General features: G+C 37.4%; 2 protein-coding genes across 4 annotated transcripts; one reads left to right on the top strand and one right to left on the bottom strand.

Moving 5' to 3' along the window:
* Window positions 1–3,003: 3,003 nt before the first annotated feature.
* On the bottom strand, window positions 3,004–9,488 carry LOC106169158 (uncharacterized). The gene is made up of 6 exons (XM_087008915.1): window positions 9,303–9,488; window positions 7,826–7,962; window positions 7,459–7,620; window positions 7,262–7,308; window positions 3,616–3,691; window positions 3,004–3,421 (listed from the first exon to the last, which is right to left on the bottom strand). The coding sequence occupies exons 1-6, from the start codon at window positions 9,371–9,373 to the stop codon at window positions 3,414–3,416; spliced, it is 501 nt and encodes a 166-aa protein (XP_086865041.1). The 5' UTR covers window positions 9,374–9,488; the 3' UTR covers window positions 3,004–3,413.
* Window positions 5,461–17,190, top strand: LOC106151871 (uncharacterized). Of its 3 annotated transcripts, none has more exons than XM_087008916.1 (6): window positions 5,461–6,196; window positions 14,638–14,777; window positions 15,214–15,375; window positions 15,861–15,907; window positions 16,622–16,697; window positions 16,844–17,190. In XM_087008916.1, the coding sequence occupies exons 1-6, from the start codon at window positions 6,180–6,182 to the stop codon at window positions 16,855–16,857; spliced, it is 456 nt and encodes a 151-aa protein (XP_086865042.1). In that variant the 5' UTR covers window positions 5,461–6,179; the 3' UTR covers window positions 16,858–17,190. The 3 variants fall into 3 exon arrangements, with proteins under 3 accessions (XP_086865042.1, XP_086865043.1, XP_013380753.2); XM_013525299.2 differs by lacking the exon at window positions 5,461–6,196 and adding an exon at window positions 12,755–12,909; XM_087008917.1 differs by lacking the exons at window positions 5,461–6,196; window positions 15,861–15,907 and adding an exon at window positions 12,753–12,909.
* Window positions 17,191–17,278: the final 88 nt, after the last annotated feature.

Raw genomic sequence — 17,278 nt, 5'->3', positions numbered from 1 at the left:
ATCCCCCAGCATCTCCCCCCCCCCTCCCCCCCATCACTATAGATCTACCAGTGCATATGGGTGTTAACACATTTAAACCTGCTCCCGGTCTGGCAAATATTTTTATCACAGATTAAATCAGCAGTGAGAATTAACATTCATGTACTATAGCCTCAAGCACGGTAATATTATGCAGTGCACTAGCCTAACTAGCAGTGAACTAAACCATTCCCACTAACAATGATCGCTAAAATTAGCCGGCGACCTTCACCTCAATATGTGACGTCTCCCCTGATGTAATCAACGTAAATATTTCAGGCAAGAGGTCCTTGTGACACTGACATCAGCAGCGGGGCAATGTGGATTATTTGTTTTGAGTTTGGGGCGTATGTATAGGTCTCAAAATAGGTCTTTTATCTAATAGTCTAACCGCAGTGAGGTGCAGTAATCATTACCATCATACCTGTATAACGACACACCTGATGCAAGAAGGGTAAACATTTCAGCGTAGAGAACCCAGTGGCCTCGAGCGTGCAAATCGTGTATAAATATAGGTCAGTGTTGCATTATAGGACAGATTCAACAAGCTTAAGAAGCCACATCTACACACAGGGGACTTCAGCACAGAATTCGTGGAAGACATTCAGATCTATTTGATATACATTTTGTATACTACCTCAACGATCGAAAACGCTATTTCGACCCACTGAAGACGGTGCTGGTGATTTGTTTCATTTGCCTGTGTTAGTATATACCTCACAGATACCTGAACTTTGATCACAAACCAGTCGTTTATTGTGTACAGAAGGACTCGGTTCTTACACCTATTAGCCCAGCTAAAAGCTACAAGCAGGTGCGTTTATCCTTGTTTACCTAGGTGTGAACACCAATGTGAACAAGTCGACAATTTTTGGGCATCTAGGTCACAATATCACGGCTACTCTGTGAGGAGAATAAACAGTAATATATATCATACACTACTATCGAAGCCATTTTGATAACATGGGAGTAGTAAGCCTATTAATTGGGACACCAATCCTCGCTTATACAGGTGTGACGTCACATCTCCTGTATCACCTCAAATATGCCCCGAAGAAGGCCATGCCTGCGCCTAATTGGGATGTCAGCGAGAGTGAGAGAGAGACAGTGGTGAAAAACAGAGGAGAACTTCTCAAAGGCATACAGGAAGTTTACGCCGCCACCGCCACTCTTGACAGCTTGAAACATGTCAGTGATGACGTCATATTTGAGGACCCCGTCGCGAAATTCTACGGGAAACGCGAGTTGTCGTGCGTGATTCCGATCATGAAAAAAACGCTGACAGCTAGCTCAGTGGAGAAATTCGAGGCCGTTCACGGAGAAAATGAACTGTACGTAGATATGCGAGTGAAATATACCCTTGGGAGCCGTAGCTTTACCTTGCCCTCGTTAGTGTCGATTATGCTGAGGAAAAAAGCAACGGGTGAAGGGGAGGAAATGGTCCACATGACAGAGGAATATCTATGGAAACCGCTCCTGAACAGAGACAGTTCCCTCATATTGGGGGCATGCCATTCTGCTATGAAGAGGTTCAACGGCATTATCTGTGCCAAACTGTTTAAATGTAAAGAATGAATAATTTTACAAAGAGAAAGATATTTGGCTTACATATTGTATTAATAATGTTTTTATTTGCTTATCTATTTATAATTTCTAAAATTACTTTTACTCCTTTATTATAAATTTCTCTTAGTATTAATGTATATGAGAACAATGAGTTCGCATTACCGAGTTTCGACAAAGTTTCTTAGACGTTTTTTTAAAGATACATATGAAGTCAGTTTTTGGTCACAAAAGCCAACCAAATGCCAGCATATAGTTTCAAGTAATATAACTAAGAGAATTGCCAAAAGGTATTGTTAAATTTTACCCGAAAATGATGTTTGAACAGATTTTTCTGCTAGCATTCTATGCTGTATGTCAATGGGGCAGAAAAATAGGTCACGAAAGTAGGGTAAATTTTTGACCAAAAATTTGAAGAAAGGAGCAGTGTAAAGCTCTTTTATGGATGACCAAGTGATTTATTCAGTTTATCCCTTGGGATGTCGAATTTATTTGAGTCATACATAAGAAACTACTAGAAGTGGTTTATATGTGTTACTGGGATTCCACGCTCCACTGATGCTCGGTTCGTATGTACCTTAAAAGCATGTAAAGCTTACGTTAGCCGAATGATAACACTAGGGGTTGATTTCCCAAGGTATGTTGAGTAGATGGATAATTGTTGTATTTTCCCTGTTTTACACAAAGTACACTTAAAATGATACGTGCACCGAGTAACTACTAGGTACACATTTCGGCTTTCTTTGCCGCCCCGAATGTGCAAATGAAATGATAACAGGTGCTGGATTACTTATGCCCCAGTTTGGTGAAAATTTCGATGCACACCTTGCGTTTGTGGGGCTGGAGCTCAGCCTCGACTGTAAAATCAGATAGCCGACTGCGCGAAATCAGTTTCTTTCGAATGATTGGTACACAATCAATGTACTTGGCATACCTAAATGGGCTGGTGTCACGACTGAGAGTAAAGATCTTCGTCAGTACACACCTGATCAAAGCTTAGTTAAAAAAATCGAAAAAATGAGGCGAATCCAGACAAAATTGACAAGATTTGGCAAACGAGCGCGGACCGACCTTTATTTTGAGGAATTAATTTTTGTACCTATTTTACGAATGAAAAAAATTGTGTCCCCACTTTTCTGTATTGTTTTGGAAATTTTGTTGTTCTAATGTCTAAAATTTCTCACACGGTGGCTTGCTTTTCCCCCTAATATCATTCCTAGTATTAAACTGTTATGCCTCATAAACGTGTGTTAAAGAAAAAAAAAACATTTCAATTTTTTCTGGCCTCAGCCAAAGTTAGATTCTTAGCAAAACCAAGTCTTGGTAGATTAGAATAATACACACACACACAACTATCTGTAGCTTTTTTGAGAAACAGTCCTCTCGTTGATTATGTATATATTAGTTAATTCATTTTATTAAAAAAAATGGACCACCGAGGAATAATAGTGCGCAAAGATAGCCAATCCTTTCTTTACTAGTGAAAAGGAAGTCATACGACATACTCTTGACGACGAAATTGACTCAAATTTGAACAAGTCAGCATCAGTAACTTAATCTTATTTACGTAAAGAGAATTTGTACTGAACAAAGCTCATGGTAATTGCAGTCTGGTGTGGACTTTCCAGCGGGGCTGTTTTAATAGTGCTACTGCAGGGTAGAAAAAAGAAAATGAGACTTTAAATGGACTGGCATTATCATGATTTATTTCATGTTCTCAAAGTCATCGTCATTGTGTTTGTCCGATTACATGTATCTACGTAATATCGACTGTCTAATATTTTTCTGTGACGCGTTCCTCTAATTTTTGGATTATGAGTAAACCTGGTGTTTCATGGAACTGAAAAAACAATAAAATGTATAAATGAATAGAGAAATAAATAGACAGATGAACATATTTGTTTTCCTTTTTTGGACCAGACGTGCAAAAATAAATTGTGAAGACAGCATGGTTAACTCTATCAAAAAAGCGCTACCACTTAAATGCTTTATCCACAATGAAGTTGACTAAAAAGAAAAAATGATTGAACTTACGTGTAGATGGGAAAAGATTCTTCGCTTTTTGTTCTTCCATTTCTTTTTGAAACTGTTGCGGATCTTGCAAGTAAAGCTGAAATTCAAATTGAAATAATTTACAGCTGACAAAGTTTTGTTTCACTAAAACATAAAGCATACCGCGTTTTCTAGCCTAGTTTCTAGATTTCGGTCTTGATTTCATATATAACCCACATCAGCAATACCACTGTAAAGCCAACACATGGAAAGGTACATTGAGCAAGCTAGCTTTACAGTGCCCTGACACTCAGGGTAGCGTTTTCTGCCCTTTAAATAACCCCCAGAAAATGTTGTGGTTGCCTTTACGACGGGGGTTTGTCAGTTAAGACAATTTATAGGTATGTCAACAAAATGCATTGTGGACCAATCGCTTGTAAAACGCGGACCTAAGGGGCCATTCAGAATAGATGATCCGAGTACTAACTGATCCGACGACTAAATATGGCCGACCACACAAATGCTATAATTTGTATGATGCCTCCCCCCCCCTCCACACACGCCGCGCTGCAGAGGCCTAGCAATTTAAAGGTATACTGTGATGAAAAAACGGGTTAAAACTATCCATTAGGTGCCCAAAAGTCATTTTTGAGTAATGAAAAAAAAAGTTCTTACGTTTATTTAGTTTTTAAAGCCGATTTTATGCAGGTGTGAATGTAGTTTACGATACTCCCGCGTGGTGGCGCTTTGAGGCGAGTGACGTCACTTGCGTCGAGGCTCAGAAAGCCATTTTCGATTCAGCTATCCGCTTACTTACATTTACTCGATCGCTTTGTCTGAACTATTTTGTAAAAATGAACACCAAAACTATGTTAACAGTAAAGGTTTGCAAGCAGGGCAGCGAACATAGTTTTTCACACATGCCCATCTGTCGCGTCGGCTGAACGTTCTTATCCCGACTGATAAGAGAAAGTTACCTAATACATGCAGGTGTGACAGCTAACATTATTTTTCACACCCGTGCAGTTTACCAGTGTCATTCCGGGAGAGCCAGGTCAGTGGACAAAAGGCCAAAGATAGCGGACTGATAGCATCGGACACTACATTTCACACCTCTGCAACTTACCTCGCTACTTCCGCCTTACACGTGATCAGTGCAGCAGTATGTCGAGTAAAAATTTGATTCCACTATCATGTTAATGTTAAAGTTTTCACTAACATAACCAAAAAATTCGACAACGTACCTCTGCTACGAACTTTTTTAGGGCTCTAGAAGCTGCTCTCTTCTTCCTTTCGACGGCCGCATCATGCACACATCCTACAGGTAAGACTCTCGTCGGCAGCGCTCTGGCATTTACTGTCGCATTTTGGTACTCCGAAAAATCGAATATACTGGGTACAGCATCATCTTTTAGTTTTCTCCGTGCTTTTCCACCGCACAATTCACCTCGCAGGTCACGTACGAAGCATTCCGGCTCGAAGTGGTCGCTACAGATCCTCGCGTGTTTTGACACTGTGCTGGGATTTTTTAACTTCAGAGAATTGAGCCAAATTTTACGTTTTGCGGCAAGATATAATAGCAGATGTCTTTTTTATCGTAACCTACATTACGGCACCCGGGGGCAACACAACTTTGCGGCATTTTGTTTTTCTGACACCTGGATGTTTAGTCACCTACTGCATAGTATATACTATTACTAGTACAGCTGTGGGAAGCTACTACCCAGGTTACGTCACTACAAACTGACCAATCAGAATTTTCTCATCTAAATCTCATCTTTTCTCTCTAAAACTTAAAAAGAACAATTTTTTGACGTCGATTTATAGTTTTTATACTGTAAAAAAAGCAGTGAACGCTCTGTGTTCCTAGAGCACAGTAGGCCTTTAAAGGTATACTGTGATGAAAAAACGGGTTAAAACTATCCATTAGGTGCCCAAAAGTCATTTTTGAGTAATGAAAAAAAAAGTTCTTACGTTTATTTAGTTTTTAAAGCCGATTTTATGCAGGTGTGAATGTAGTTTACGATACTCCCGCGTGGTGGCGCTTTGAGGCGAGTGACGTCACTTGCGTCGAGGCTCAGAAAGCCATTTTCGATTCAGCTATCCGCTTACTTACATTTACTCGATCGCTTTGTCTGAACTATTTTGTAAAAATGAACACCAAAACTATGTTAACAGTAAAGGTTTGCAAGCAGGGCAGCGAACATAGTTTTTCACACATGCCCATCTGTCGCGTCGGCTGAACGTTCTTATCCCGACTGATAAGAGAAAGTTACCTAATACATGCAGGTGTGACAGCTAACATTATTTTTCACACCCGTGCAGTTTACCAGTGTCATTCCGGGAGAGCCAGGTCAGTGGACAAAAGGCCAAAGATAGCGGACTGATAGCATCGGACACTACATTTCACACCTCTGCAACTTACCTCGCTACTTCCGCCTTACACGTGATCAGTGCAGCAGTATGTCGAGTAAAAATTTGATTCCACTATCATGTTAATGTTAAAGTTTTCACTAACATAACCAAAAAATTCGACAACGTACCTCTGCTACGAACTTTTTTAGGGCTCTAGAAGCTGCTCTCTTCTTCCTTTCGACGGCCGCATCATGCACACATCCTACAGGTAAGACTCTCGTCGGCAGCGCTCTGGCATTTACTGTCGCATTTTGGTACTCCGAAAAATCGAATATACTGGGTACAGCATCATCTTTTAGTTTTCTCCGTGCTTTTCCACCGCACAATTCACCTCGCAGGTCACGTACGAAGCATTCCGGCTCGAAGTGGTCGCTACAGATCCTCGCGTGTTTTGACACTGTGCTGGGATTTTTTAACTTCAGAGAATTGAGCCAAATTTTACGTTTTGCGGCAAGATATAATAGCAGATGTCTTTTTTATCGTAACCTACATTACGGCACCCGGGGGCAACACAACTTTGCGGCATTTTGTTTTTCTGACACCTGGATGTTTAGTCACCTACTGCATAGTATATACTATTACTAGTACAGCTGTGGGAAGCTACTACCCAGGTTACGTCACTACAAACTGACCAATCAGAATTTTCTCATCTAAATCTCATCTTTTCTCTCTAAAACTTAAAAAGAACAATTTTTTGACGTCGATTTATAGTTTTTATACTGTAAAAAAAGCAGTGAACGCTCTGTGTTCCTAGAGCACAGTAGGCCTTTAACCTCGAACCCGGAATTTAATCCGTATAAAGGCGCGTGTGGAGGCGGGGAAACCATCGGGAATAAGCGGCATCGCTTTTGAAGTGTGGTCGGCTATATTTAGTCGGCGGATTAGTTAGTACTCCGATCATCTATTCTGAATGGCCCATTGGGACCATGCCGAGACTGTATCGTGCTAACCGTGAATCAAGTTATTTCCGTGGGGGTTCTTGCTTAATTGCAATCAACTTAAGCGGCTAAGATGTCTGTCATGTCTACTAAAGCTGCTAGGGGGTAATTAATTATCGTTAAGCAGCTTCATAAGCCGCTTAAGCTGAAAGCGACTCAGCGAGAATCCCCTCGGAGGTGGATCGAACTTATTAGATCGGTCTAGGTATGGGAACCCAGTCTTATATCCTTAAGTCGACATTACCCAGCTGACGCTACATGTATACCCAAAACTTTTCAACTTTTGGCTAAACGGGTCCAAGCAATATGGTAAATACTAGTGAATGTTACATTACCCCGGCGCATATCTTGATGCACTCAACTAAGGAAATTTCTGTTTTTTCTGAAATAGAAATAGATAAGGAAAATGCCCTCAAATGATAAACAAATCTTTGAACTAGTTTATGATTAAAATTATTTGGTCCGGTCCTATTATTATTATTCAGAGAGAGAGAGAGAGAGAATTTAACTTAAAAAGGACTTTGGTACCCACCTTCAACCCTAAAAACGCCAAAAATTGCATCCTTCTCTGAAATTACTCCGTCGCTGTTTGAGTCCATCGAGTCAAAAATAAGTTTAATCCAGTTGGCATGGAGTTTGGGTTCCAGCTCAGTCCAGCGTTTTAAATTCTCCTCCCACGTTACTATGCCATCTCCTGATATGGAACATGCTGAATGATTTCATGTACAAATGCTTGATGCAAAGTTTTTTTGAGTAGAATAATAAATGTGAATAAAGAGAGGTTGATTCAAGGAAATGGCTGTGAATGTCTGTGTGTGTGTGTGTGTGTGTGTGTGTGTGTGAGAGAGAGAGAGAGAGAGAGAGAGAGAGATGTTGTTCAGCAAAATCGAAGGACTCACTGTTCAGATCATTGTCTTTGAAATAATACTTGTCATCTGTGTGAGTGAGATACCCATCGAGGTCACTGTCATATAACAAACAAACTATTTTCGAAACCACTATTGCAGCCCATTGCAGATCAAAGTTGGGCTTGAAACTGAAATCAAAATTAGAAAGAAAAATTCAACACAGTCCAAGAGCGACCTTATGATAAAATAACCCGTGTTGGAACAGTAGTCTATTCCATACTTAGATTTAACGTTTTAACCGTTATTTTATGTTCTTAAATATTTAGAATTATAAAACCACGTGTGCAGTGTAATCATTTAATCACAAAAGTAAAATCGAAAACAGCGACCTTTACACGATATCGAATAAGCTTTTGACAGACAGTCAGCAATCTTGAAAACGCAAAATATTAATTCAATTTCTTTTTCCGTCTGTTAAAATTCAATCTGTCTGTTAATTCAGTCTGTCTTTATGTGTTGATTTTAGCACAAAATGTCATTAACTTTTTTCATCGCGAGGAACGCTGCAATTCTTTTTCTCTATGGGCCTAATTATGGCAAACACCAGCATTTTGTTTTGCTTCGTACGTATTCTTTTCAAATTTGAGCTTTCCAAATACAATGGTAGTAAATTCTGAATAAAAGACTAAAAAATAATTTGTTACACAATGCAAAACCGTCAAACCACAACCAACATGAACACCAACGTTTCTTTTCATCTCTATAGAAGTATATATATATATTGATGCACCTTGAAAGATCTACATTATAGTTGTTAAATACAATCCGAGCTTTCGGCCCCTGGGCCTTCTTCGGGGATTATGAACAAAAAGTAAAAAAAAAAACAAACTCCTAGGATACGTGACGTCGGTGATGTGTTGAAGACATGCGGTGGCCCAAAAGCGTGCTATACGTAAACAACCTCAAAATTACGTAACAAAGAAAGAAATCAATACTCATTTATGAAAATATTGTCCCTATTGAGTCCATTATTCAAGGTGTCTAGTGTTCTTATAATTTCTGTTCGGCGATCCGTCTTTGCCTAGTGTCGTTTAAGTTTCCTTTTAGGACGTTGACAGAGATGTCATTAACTGAGTGGTTCGGCGTGTTGAAATGCTGTCCCACTGGTACGAAGAGGTTTTTGTTGTTTATAGTGCAGCGGTGGTTATATATTAGACTCAGTCTGCTTCCATTTGGAGAAGTTTGAATGCACTAAGTACGTAACTACCTAATGCTAATTATCATCACCATTGCGAAAATGCACGGAAACAGAAATATATATACGTGCATGTCATTGTTTTAGAAAATTTACCATTTTTATGAATGTGCATGCACGAGTGGGTCCAAGACTTTATACTTAGACTGCCCAACTTCAACAACAATACTGTTTGATTTCAAAATCCATCTTTTAATTTTCTCATAGATAAAACTTAATTGGGAAAACTGCTACCGCTCGTGAGTTCTTTTAATATGTTTCTGCAGTACTTACCTTTGTCCGTACTGAACATGGACACATGCAGCCAAAACGAGAATTGCAATCTTCATATTGTAGGTTTTCATCAAAAAGCACAGTAAATGCAAATGCAGAACCAGACTGAGTCTAATATATAAGCCCAGATAAAAGCACCAGTATTTAAACAAACGATTCGTGTAAAAATATCCAGCGTTGCATTCGACAGTGGGGCCCACTGGAGGCAACCAATGAAAATAGATCTACAAATCACGTGCTACACCCACCCTGAAATTCAGAGATTACTAGAGACTTCCTAGTATTTCTATCATCATAATGTCCCCATGGAGTATAAAGCTAAGTTATGGTATATTCCAACAGAGTATTACATCTGCAATTTTAATAAGACAAGAGCATGTCATAGCTCATAGTATAGTCTATGGGTCCTTTCACCCCTAACTGCACGGTCTTTCTACCGTTATACAAGTATAAGGGCATTCCAACTGAAAGCTACTCAGGATGGTCTTAGGTCTAGCGTTTCTAGGAATGGATGTCTAGCTAGGACATGCGTTACTAGGATTTTTAAAACGTCCGTGGGACAACAGTTACTAAGGAATGCAAGTACCATGGCAAGGAATGCAAGTCCGGATGGGATCTGTTTTTCTGATTTATACTAGAAATATACTGTATGTCCGCTCTGACTTTTTCTCTCACACTTAAATGAAATTTACATATAATAAATTACAATACGTGTGTATTAAAGTAACCTGTACCTTTTATTAATATTATTTTGATATTGACAAACTGAATGGAAAAATATCGTTATTAGGAATAACACATGAGAAATTTTCAAACATTTACATGTATTTTCATTTTAATAGGCCTATCTATATTCATTTGTGACATAAATTTTCAAATTAAACCCATTGACGGCACCTTTAAGGGTGCATCTACCTTCAATTTGGAGGATGTATGCTCCCCATTTGGAAATCCCTTTTATTACATATGGCCCTAGCAAGAGAGCTTCTTGCTTGTCACCTTTCCTGTCGGTTCTCCTTTCGTTTTAGGGGTTTTGTTCCCATGGTAAGCACCTGCATCATAAATTTAGTAGGACATCGGTTCCTGGCGGACCTGCATTCCGTTTACACCTGATCTTGAAGAGAAACAGTTTATCTATCGCGTAGTGAACATAAGTAAAAAATCATAACAATAGCAAAGGGGGACAAATGTAGGTTAAAATAGACGTTATCAATAAAAATATAGCAGTTCCATTAAATCAATTCTCTTTCTTTTGGATCAGTCATATCGTCAGAATTATCGTTCTTTCTTGTTGATTTGAGAATGGCATTGTGCAATAGAAGTGCAGTTAACAACCTCTGCACAATGCACGAGTCCTACCAGTACCAGTTCGGCTCAGATGTGCAATCCACTGATAACTGCTATTTAATATAAAACTTGTCAACATTATTTCGAAAAAGGAGGTCAAATTGTGTGAAGTTTCAAATACATATTTGATAGATATGATGACTTTAAACACTGCCACAGTGTAACCTTAAGTCTGTGTACATCGTGAATAATATAGCATTTATCCGCTTCTGCCTGTTGAATTTACCTGAATGCGGCTATGACATGTTTCCGAGGATCTTGATGATAAGTGTAACCACAGTGATGTACGAGTATATTGAACAGTTATGAATAAATTACACCAATATAAAGGCGACCATGATGCGTTGTATAATATGGTGTTTTATCATGTGTACGTGCAAATCATTTTTGAAAAGAGCGACTGTTTATATGTTGCGTAGTGAACAAAAGTAAAAAAAAAAACAAACATTTTAATGTTAAGACAGCAATCAAAGGTGGGAAGGTGTGGATTTAGAATAGACAAAGCAAATTATCACAAGATATAACAGTAAAATTTAAATTCAATATATATTCTTTGCGTAGATGCATTGGTGAAACACCAAGCATGTTATCCCAACCAGCAGTTAAGAACGCATTCATACGCAAGGGAATGAGTATATAGACAACATACTAATACACTGTAGTATCAGACATTGTAGTATGTTCCCCATTACTTTGTACAGTTGACTTTCTCCCCATTTTCTGTCCGATAATACTAGTTCAGATGACGATTGATGTTTTGGTTTCATTTTGGCATTCAGCAGGCTTTAATTATGGCTCTGTTCCCATAGATTTTAGATCGATCTATCCCCGCGGGGAGTCTCACTAGATTACTTTCAGATAATCCGACTTAAATGTCCGTTCCGCCTACTACAAGCTGTAAGAGGGTAATTAACTTTCGTGTCCGCCCGGCTGACAGCTATTTAGCGTGAACCCCCAGGGAGTTAGGTCGATCTAAAGTAGGTCGATCTAATCTATGGAAATGGGGTGTATGAAATTGGGTTGCACGGTGACAAAACGAAGTAACAATATGGCACGGTACCATATTTAGCGATTAAAACGGCTAAATGAAATTATACCAGTGTATTTTAAATTAAAACCAATCAAAGTCTGTTCATTGAATTATAACAAGTGTTAATTTAGTGACTTTTGAAATTGGCAATGTCAACTTGTGCTTTTGTTTCGGTTTTACATTAGAACATGCCTTTATGACGTTAAGTGTGGTGCTTTAGGCTATATGCATTTGGTTTTAGCCTATATTTTGTGTTGTTTACGGTTACGTTTATTGTGATATTAAATGTATTGTCATATTAAGTGAACTGTGTTTAGTGTAAAGTAACTTTTTGTTTCGCAAAACAATGAAAACTAGTGTCACAAAATATGCTCGTTTTCATTCTTGGGCAGTTCAGTAATATAGAATGGGTTACGAGGGGTGGCATTACCTTTTCACTTATTGTATTATGTTACTATTTGTTACCTAATTATATTTATATTTTATATTCATCACCTCAGCTTTACCTTTTCTCTCATTTGGCCCTAGTCAGAACAATGTATCGCAAAGTTCCGAAGGTGATTTTCTTGCTTCATAAGACATGTTACATGAGAGAATATTCAAAGTAAATCCTCATATTTGCTTTCATAATTTTGGCCAAGAGATGGTTTTCAGCATTTTGTAAAAGTTATTTTCATTATTTTCTCAATAAAAATGTGACCACTTGGCAATCTGCTTATTCACTGGCTACAGGATATTTCAACAAAAATTATTTTTTCCGCGGTAAGATAAACAGTTTATTTGCGGTTGAAAGCAGATCAAAACAGAAAACTCTTTCATGTGATCTGTCTTCTTCTCTTTCCAATCCCAGACCTGCATGTCACCCATGCCAAAACCGGTCACGTTGCAGGCACCCTGAGTTTCAGAGATCGCAGAAAACTCTCCTCCATTACCAACAAGCCAAAATAGACATGGTAATGGTGGAGGTTGGTCTACAGTAATCTTTGAAACTCAAGGTGAGTGTAACACTTGATTTGTAGGTCTATTTTCATTGGCTGCTTATTGTTTACATAACTGACTAAATTGCACAGCCCCAGGCGCTAACCACGAAAAGCGTATCAAAAGTATACATGTGTTTGATTCTTTCTTTGTTCTACATTTGCATTCACTGCACTTTTCGAGAAAAACAAGCAATATGAAATTAGCATTTATTGTTGTGGCTGTTTGTATTGGGATTCTTTACGGGAAAAGGTAAGTATTGTAGAAAGATATTTAGCGACCGCATGAACGGCAGTTGTGTACGCCTTAAGCTTAACTAAAGTTATCCTTAACTAAAATGAAAAATAACAAAACTTGAAACGCAAACATTCAATTATAAAAAACGGACAATCATCTAAAACAATACATGTTGTCTACTATGTAATATGGAAAGTTTATTCAATTTTGTTGTCAAATTTTCTTCGTTTTTTACCTATATTTCTGACTGATAAACTAACACAAAGGTTTTGATTTGTATTTTGAAATTTCTGAATAATCTCTTCAGTGTCATTACACCAGCAGTGTAGCTGCATTAATCAATGAAACAAGCAAAAAAGCATGGCTGATTCTTAGTTATTGAAGGGATAGTAACTGTTATGGCAAAAAAAAAAAAAAAAAAAAAAAGAATTTTCCTGGAGTAAACAACAATTTTCCCATACATTCATAGTTAGTCCCTGTTTTTTTCTAAAAACTTCGTTTTTTGTAATAATCTCTTAAAAGACGCAAATACTCGTGACGTGTGGTACCTTATCTCATTTACACATACGCTTCATTCTGTCTCGGTTCTGCATTTATATTCCTTGTGGGTGTCCAAAACCCGCAATATGAAGGTGGCACTCCTTGTCTTATCTGTACGTGTTTATGTTCTTTACAGCAAATGCACAGTGTGGTATATACAATGTGATATTAAGTAATAGTACAATTAAGTGCATTAAACATGCTAAAATATTTTTAAAAAAATGAATTCGAAGTTGTATTTAATTTTGCATCATCATCATGGCTAATACTACGTAACCTATGTTCTCCAGAAAAATTGCCAGAAAGTTTCATCTTGCCCAAGCACTTTGTACAATTGAAAACAGGGTTTTCTGTTGCTGACTGAAAAATATATTGTTTTCACCCCTGTTTGTCTGTCTGTCTTTCTGTCTGACCTTCTGTCTGTCTGTCATCAACATAACTCAAAAAGTTATGGACTGATTTTGATGAAATTTTCAGGAAATGTCAGAAGTGGGCCAAAGAACAGATGATTAGTTTTTTGGTGGTGATCCGGATCAATAACCAATCAATAATCAATAATAATAAAAATCGCTGTCTTGGCGGAGGTCTGCGCTCTCTTTTCTAGCTTCCATGATATTTTGGCATTTCTGATACGAATGGAAAACAGTTTATTTTTAAATCTTAAAATGCTTCTTTTGCTGTCAGTAGGGTGTATTTCCCTTTTTTTTCAATATTCAATGACAAGCAAACTTAAGTCCCTAAAAAATCTTAATTTTTTTCACAACGTTCTACTTGTAAGCGATAAATTTATATATACAGGTATAACGAGAGGGTGGCAGTGTACACAATGTGTCATACATACCGAGAGAAAGGCGTAAATCTATTGCAACGGTCACATGTATTCTCTAGATTCATCTACATGTATGTGCTAGTATTAAGAGTATTTAAAATACTGTTTATGACACATTCATTACTTGTTTAATCTGACATCAAGTGTCATGCCAACAGTATGCTTTTCCACGTATAAACATTATATTTTTAATGTTTTTTAACTTCTTATCTTACTTACATCGACATACTATCATTGCAAATATTTTTACTTATAAGCTTTAATTATTTTTTTTTATCCCTTAAGCATCATTTGATTGTTTGCACCGATACCAATGCAATTATACCTCTTTATATAATACACACTAAAACGTTATTTCATTAAAATATTAATAGCAAGACCAGAGAGATACCAGAACAAGACATTCAACTGGCTGCGATGGCAATTGGGAAGTGGCTCTGCATGCTCTCTGACGTCGACGGGAACGGCATTCTGGATGAAAAGCAGGCTTTGATCGATTCCACAGACGAGGATGGTAAGGAACTATTTAAATGCCAAGTGTTTTTTAAGTAAATTCATACAAAATTTCTACTTTGCAAAATAAATCACTTAACAGGCAGTACCCATAAAAGTTGCATCTAAACAGGTGAGTCGTGTCAAAATATAGTTGAAATGTTAGATGTCTGAGTGGTGTTTAAGTATCTTCGCCATAAATTCCCTCTATTGTGTTTATACCATTTTGCTCTTCTTCTACCCATTGCCATATTCACTCGATGCTGTTTACAATTCCATTAGAATATTTTAGTATTTAAAAGTGTATTAAATATATCGTTTCCGGTCAAAGCGCTTATTATGTCACTTTAATTAAGTATTTCTCTCTCTCTTTCTTCCTCTGAAACAAATATTTGACCTGGGCTATAAACTTCGACGTTTTTCTTCAATAATCTCTCTTCTTTAATCCTGGCTTTAAGGGGACGGAATATCAACACGTGACGAATTTGCACGAAGCTGGTCCAAGAAAAACGAAAAACTACATGACAATTGGAGTGTCACAGTATTTGACTGGGTCGATACGAATGATGACGGGTTGTTAACTATGGAAGACGAATTCCTAGATAGACACCATGATCCAGGTACATGACCACGTGTATAGTTGCTGCCTTGCCAATAACCTTTCACCTATTCATAAACATCAATCATGTGTACACATTGCTAGGTTAGACAGATATAAATGCTTACAGAGAATTATAAAAGCACCAATTTGTTGTTTCTAATCCAGTACCCGGACCAGTGGCAATATTGTTCAGCAGAAAGCATGTTTCTGTTAAACGAAATCTAAAACTGCGTATAAAATAATCCAAAATCTTAAAAGGGCACTAAATGAATCAAATGAGAGATAAATTCAAAGAAGCCGGGCCACTGAAATATTTGGTTTGAGACATTAGCCATTTTTCTTGTAGCCGACAAATTTGTCTGAAAGTATCTATAGACCGATGTTTGGGCTTGATTTTGCTAGTAGCCAGGAGCGCCTTAATCGATTTTAGAGATAAGTAAATAATATGTTTTTTTTGTGCAATTTTATATTACGTATTCACCAATTGTTAAACATTTGTTTCAGTAACTGGAGTGTTTCTTTTAAAGGACTGTATTATGCTTTGTACGAATGTAAGTAAGTTTTTATATTTATCTTTACAAAAATCTTATAGTTTATCTTTCCAGCTGAATTTTTTTGTTACAACCACGCAAGCCTTAACCAATACCGCTGACAAAAATATCTACTACTTTAGTTTTAATGCATAGTTTCTAATCCATTTTCGATGACAAAAATGTTAAACGTTAAGTGTTTGAAAATTTGTTTAGGGATCGTATCTCTCTTAACGGATTAATAATATTGGAAGTACCTTGGTGATAATCCAACGCACATTGTTTGCCTTGCGGTATATTGACACGGAAGCAAAATGATCGTGAAATTGTATGCCATCGATTCTGGCGGGGCTACTGAGAGTGACATCTATTGCCAGAAAATAAGTTACATGTATTATGCCGAGATAATCGTCTACTCGTGCCGGCGGCATGTTACAAGCAACCCTGGAATGTGCTGACTAATAAAAAAACTAACAGATTCCAGTGTGCACTTGTTCAAAACATTACCAGCACGCACGCTATTAAATCTATGTTATATAATTTTGCACGATTATTTATGTAAAAAATTGTATCCAAGTAAAATTGTGGACCACAAAAAATTCAGCACCGTCGTTAAAAGGCCAGGTTGCTTAATTGATAATTGGTCATAAATATTGTCGTCATAACATAGAGAGCTGAAAAATAAAATATATTAATCACCGAAATTCTAGTAAATATGTTCTGTTTTTCTTTTAGCATTTTCTGCAAGATATAAAGAAGCTTAAAGAGGAAATCAAGGAGCAAGAAAACAAGGGCGTTCTCCAATTAAGTGGTAATGTGTAGTGATATTTTAAGAGTAAATTTTAAGTGAAACCTTATTTTAAACGCACACTAGAAAACTGGCATTTCTAAACAAACCTCCTATCTCATTTGAGATGACAACTCATTAAGATACATTTTTTTTCTTTTACTCTTCAGATTTTTTACAGTGAACAAAGACACGAAGCCATGAACAGATACCTCTACCGTAGATGACAAATCCCTTGACGCCGTTCCATGGATATAATTCGGACATTGTATCATTTACCTTTACCATTAACCGTCTCAGCAAAAGCAACTGTGAATTTTAGTATGATTTAATGTAATACTGCACTTTTATACATTCTGATTTATTCTTAAAGCTTTGTGATGCAGCATTATATTCTACATAATCTAATAAGTGAAGAGTGGGATTTTCAAAAGGGGGGCAGGCTTTTGTGTGGCAATGGCATGTTTCCAAAATCATGATAATAACAGTGATCTGTAGTGGTATTGGTAAGTCCTAATTATATCATTTGGATATTGATGATATACGCAATGTCACATGGTGTTATATCGGGTGTATGTTATTGAAAGACAAGTTTACTTATCGTG

Source organism: Lingula anatina, chromosome 3, assembly GCF_051362555.1.
Source record: "Lingula anatina isolate TDL-2025a chromosome 3, LinAna3.0, whole genome shotgun sequence".
NCBI classification, from domain to species: Eukaryota; Metazoa; Brachiopoda; class Lingulata; order Lingulida; family Lingulidae; genus Lingula; species Lingula anatina.
Note: the sequence above shows the minus strand (reverse complement) of the source record. Positions and strands in the feature narration are given on the sequence as shown.

Bases quoted from the DNA above. Each gene is read 5' to 3' on its own strand.
- LOC106169158 (XM_087008915.1), bottom strand. From the start codon at position 9,373: ATGAAAACCTACAATATGAAGATTGCAATTCTCGTTTTGGCTGCATGT. The intron at 7,963-9,302 runs GTAAGTACTGCA...TTTTGATTTCAG, and splicing joins CATGTTCAGTACGGACAAAG to TTTCAAGCCCAACTTTGATC. The intron at 3,692-7,261 runs GTAATGTAACAT...TTTGAATTTCAG, and splicing joins GCATCAAGATATGCGCCGGG to CTTTACTTGCAAGATCCGCA.
- LOC106151871 (XM_013525299.2), top strand. From the start codon at position 12,854: ATGAAATTAGCATTTATTGTTGTGGCTGTTTGTATTGGGATTCTTTAC. The intron at 14,778-15,213 runs GTAAGGAACTAT...CCTGGCTTTAAG, and splicing joins CGATTCCACAGACGAGGATG to GGGACGGAATATCAACACGT. The intron at 15,908-16,621 runs GTAAGTAAGTTT...TTTTTCTTTTAG, and splicing joins GTATTATGCTTTGTACGAAT to CATTTTCTGCAAGATATAAA.